General features: G+C 41.3%; 1 protein-coding gene across 1 annotated transcript; it reads right to left on the bottom strand.

The window, feature by feature from the left end:
• Positions 1-3,075: 3,075 nt before the first annotated feature.
• LOC5667883 (uncharacterized) lies at positions 3,076-3,866 on the bottom strand. The gene is made up of 3 exons (XM_061660103.1): positions 3,667-3,866; positions 3,386-3,555; positions 3,076-3,213 (listed from the first exon to the last, which is right to left on the bottom strand). The coding sequence occupies exons 1-3, from the start codon at positions 3,710-3,712 to the stop codon at positions 3,157-3,159; spliced, it is 273 nt and encodes a 90-aa protein (XP_061516087.1). The 5' UTR covers positions 3,713-3,866; the 3' UTR covers positions 3,076-3,156.
• Between the last annotated feature and the right edge of the window lie 1,044 nt (positions 3,867-4,910).

Genomic DNA, 4,910 nt, shown 5'->3' with positions numbered 1-4,910 from the left:
CGGGTCCTTCTTTTTTACACCTGTTTCTGAAGAATCGAACCCGCTAAGAACTTGCGCTGCCTGGTGGTGACCAAACATAATCAACAAAACCACTTCAAGTCAAGGATTCGATGGGCTTGAAGCTACACAATGACACAAAAAAATCTATCTCTCCCATCAATGGTACTTGAAATAGAAAGCATATTAACATGTGGGGATGAAGATCCTCCAGTTCAAGACACGTCGGATTGGGACAAGAGACACGGTATAGTACGGTGTGTAGGTCTGTGTGCGGAGATAATTTGATCTCTCCAGCATCCCGTTCCGATTGGGAAGCATGTCGTCAGCATTGGGTTTGCCATGGAAATGCCAATTTCTTCCTGCACTTCCCCAGCACTTGGTCATCTTCCTATTGAACGACCATTCAACATATCATCTGATGCATGAAATGGTCAGTGAGCGATTCTTGTTTGTGCAAACCCATTTCTTCCCACAATCGGAGATTCGGTCGCTCCTGTCTCTTCACGTAATGTCGCTTTTCTTTACAAATCCGTTCTTAAATGCTTCCTTTTTATGTTGTGAGGGGGAGCTTTGTAGGATTTAGTTTTTTTTTGCTGGTTCTTTTCTTCACAAGGGTGCTTATGATTATCGTTGGTGTGGTTTCGATAATAGGCCATAAAGTGGGGTGATAATAAAGGAAATAGCGGGGCGATTTAGGAGAGGAGAAACCATATAAGGGTAATGGTGTTATGAACGTAAGATTTGTTCTTTTAACAAATAAGGTTAAAATGCAATTAATTACACACACAAAGTACCAATGACCAGACTATTGACTAGCATGAGACACAAATAACTTCAATTACTCGATTTCAGCACCAAGCACCGTAGCAATTGTGATTATGAATGTTCTCGATTACAAAGGATAACATATATTTTACGACTGTTTTGACACTTTTATGAGAATTTCATAGGTTTATGAAAATTTTGGCGTGAATTTTAGTTGGAGAATAGCTAAAGAGTATCCTCATCGATGTCTGAAGGCCGCATTCCGATACATGATTGAAGGAATGGTCCAGAATGCTCCAGAATTGTTCGGAAAATACGAGGTTTTCGTCTTAAGGGTACCGCCACTATAAGTTATTTACCTAAATTTGTTTTTTACTAGCCTTTTCTAACGAACTTTCTTCATTTTTGTTGAGCACTGCATTGTAATCCAGTTTTGAATACCGAATTTCGTTAGAAATCGTTAAAATTCGTTGAAAACAAAATCTCGTCAAAATCTTAACGGTCGTTGGCGCCATTGAATTAAAACGATTTAATTTTAAACCCTTGTAAGTATACTTTTACAAGCTTCATTCAAGATTGCGGAAGAAAGCGTTTTGTTAATTTTAATTACTTTTATCCACCAGGCACGGCTTATGCCTTACCCTGACATCTGACATACAACAAAACCCATTCAAACACTAAACAAATCAATTCAATCCTCGTCCCAATGTTGTCACCGTGGGCATGATTTTTAACGAATTTTCCTTTGCGCCTCCCATCACACGTCATTTCACTGCCAATTATTATTACTCTGAGCATCTGAGGTGTGCCACAATCGCACGTAAATTAATTCCCAAAAACCTAAGCAAAAGAAAGCCATCTGCAACAAACCCCCCAGCGTACACCGAGACACGTTCACAGGGACACGGGCAAACTGTTGCATTCGGCTTCTGTAAAGATGCTTTGCTAAAATCCGTTAAACCGCGACATGTTTTCGGAAGTCTTCTTTTCCACTACCGCGGCCAGGGTGTGAGAGGCAAACTGTGGCGATAAAAGAGGTGTAAGCCAGCAATAAAACGCTCGGTATGCTAATGCATCACCCCGGTAACCCCTCGGGCGTAAACCCGGCGGTACACTTTGCAAAAGGCAGAGAACGACCCATCTCAGACCTCGGAGTGCAAAATTGGAACGGTCCTGTTTACATCTTAATAAATTTTAATCAAAATTCGTTTCTTCCCAGCAGCAGCAGCAGCCTGTGTTCCAGTGGCGCGAAAATCATCGTCGTCTTCCCCTTTTTTCGGACGCAGACATTCCTTGCCGGTGCAGAAAATGGGATCATCCGGCAGCAGGAATCAGGCTGCTGCTGGTGCTGCACCACAAAACGTTTGAAATTTACCATGAAAAGGCAATTGCCCTACAGCTGGCGCGAAAAAGCGAAGTTCAATCTCTCTCTCTCTCTCTCTCTCCCTCTTTTTCGCTATCAAGGCCTCAGCTTCAGTCAGGTATGGGTCCACATAAAGGGTAAAAGATCCCGTTCCTCGGTTTTACACAGAGATGTAGGGAACGTCCTTCTGCGAGGGACCGCGAAACGTTACCGCGATGGACTTGCGATTAAAAGGCAAAACTCCCCGGAGAAAAGGGGTTACATCTTCTTTGATCCAGTTCTGCAAACCCCGAAATAAATGCACAATAGGGCGCTAAGAATGATCGCACGAATTTAGAGGCTGATCCTAAACTAGACCATGGCTGGGAGTTTCTTCCGTAACTAGGCTTCTGGTCAATGCCATGCAAATGAAAGATTTATGTGAATTCGAAGAAAAACGGCTGCTGCTGCTACTGTTACAACCGACTGAGAGACAATTGGCATGAAATGTGTAGCGCCGACCGGTTATGTTCGATTGTTATTCTAATTATCAATGGTTCGGGAAAGGAAATCGATACCCAGTCTGGGATAGGGGACAGTTGTGTCACGGTCGTTGGATGATAAGAAAGCGGGATACATTTACGAGCCTTTCAAATTTGTTATTTCAAATCAAACTGGTGTATCTTCGTATGCTTGTTCCTATGCAAATAGTTTTACTGAGCTGTTTTGCTGAAAAAAAAAGAAATTAATACTTTTCCTTTATTTGCAACTAATCCAGATGAATGGATGTAAAGTATTCGTGTTACATTTTCTGTATTGAAATTAATAGAACCGAATAGAGCAGAGCTCACCCAAGTGGAATGTTTTGCTGAGGAATGGAGACGAATGTCTTGATTGATCGTAACCATAGTACCCATAGAGGTAGAAACCTTGTAGAAAAAAGATATGTTTGCAACAAAGTATACATATGCTATTTCATTTAGATTAATTTATATGCACCAAACATTTAATACTTCGTTTGCAACAAACCGCTCCATCCTAGTTTCCATTTAGTCCAGGCTCTTCGGTGGGATGTAATTACAATACAACAATCCGCTTTCTTTGACCTGTTGTGATAAAAAGTGAAGAAAAGTAGGTAGTCCATCAGCTTTGTTTTTAAGGATATATATAAGGGTTTTACACGTGCATACAGGACAACCGGAATCGCAACCTTGCGAGATGACCGTATGGAAAATCGATTCCGGTACGTATGTGCGTATCTAACCCCGTAATACTTACCGCAATCATGGAGATGACAAAGCTTACAACGCCCACAGCAAGCACAGTATTGTAAAACCGATTCTTGCGTCGATGTTCCTTGAAAAAGTCTCCGTCCGGCACTGGCATGTCGTTCATTGTGAACACACGGAAGTTTTTCGGGTCATGATATCCACGGGACAAGAATGTCACTGTTGGAGTACATCATGGTGGAGGGTTATATAACAATCGAGCAAATGAGGGAGGAACTCTAATACTGTTTTGCACTTGCACTTTTAGCAATAGATTCGTTTATACATTACCATTGCTGCGGACAGCCAAATTTGCAACAGCACGCACGGGTAGCATTTTCCTGCCTTCCTAGTTGATTGTAAAAACGCAGGAGTTGTTCAGGACAGGACATAGGCTAAAAAACCTTCTATGTGCAAATTTTACTAATGACTGACGGAGCGTTAATTTCCAGTTGTTGCTTGGATGATTCAGACTTAGCTTACATCCATCCCATGACAGTTGCTTTTGACAGCTGGAAAACGCAACGCTTACTTAGTTTAGATTGATTTAAGAAGCAAGAAAGGATACCTCTTCAATTTGTTGGTATACTTTTCTGTTCTCTTTGCTGGAGCAAAGTTTCGGTTACTTTTGTTCAATGCTCAAATTATTCTATTTATATTATGCTTAAGAAGTTCACTTAGTTTTCCAATCATCAAGATAAATCTTTTTATCTTGTGTATTTGTTAAGCAGCATTTTCTATATGTTTCATGGTTTTATGGTTTTATCTCATACACGTACTTATAATTAAATTGTATAATAGCACAATAATACACCGTATTTGGAGTAAAAAATTGTAACATCATTTACAACCTCCAATACTCATCTCGATCATACAAAACTATCATACTAATAAATTGATCTTTGCGATTTGATTTCTTTTATGCTTTTGGCATAATCGGTATGATTGTACATGTGAAACTGCACAGGAAAGCTCTGTGCACTTGTGATAAGTAAATTAGGTTTCACAGCTCATGAGCATTGTTAAGCATAATCAACCATTCCCCTCGACAACCACTCTCCCCCCCCCCCCCCACCCATTACCCTTCAGGAACTGTTAATAAAAATCTGCGTATTGCTTGTGGACAAAAAAACACAATAATAATACGCCGTATGCATTTCACAAGCGTGTGTGCAGAGCGTCACAAATCATAACATCCAACATAAATAAAACGAATTATGCTCACTTTGCAGTGTATGAAAAACAAATATTTTGCACCGTTGAGCACGGGCAGAGAGACCACCCCACACCGACACAGCCGTTTCGACGGGTCTGCAAAGGGCCCAGAAAGGAATCACTTCGTTACCAAAGGCAGGCAACCCAAGCAGGCTCGCGCACTCGCTTCCCTCAAGGAACGCAAATGGCCACTGGTTCGCCCTCCGAAGTGGTCGATAATCATGGAAAAATTGCAAACGGATAAATAATTGGATCCAGGTGGTCTCGAACGAAGAGCCTTGCGCGCAAGCACACACACACACACACACACGCGTGTCTTC

Source organism: Anopheles gambiae, chromosome 3, assembly GCF_943734735.2.
Source record: "Anopheles gambiae chromosome 3, idAnoGambNW_F1_1, whole genome shotgun sequence".
NCBI classification, from domain to species: Eukaryota; Metazoa; Arthropoda; class Insecta; order Diptera; family Culicidae; genus Anopheles; species Anopheles gambiae.
The sequence above is the reverse complement of the archived record's forward strand: the minus strand, read 5'-3'. Positions and strand labels throughout refer to the sequence as shown.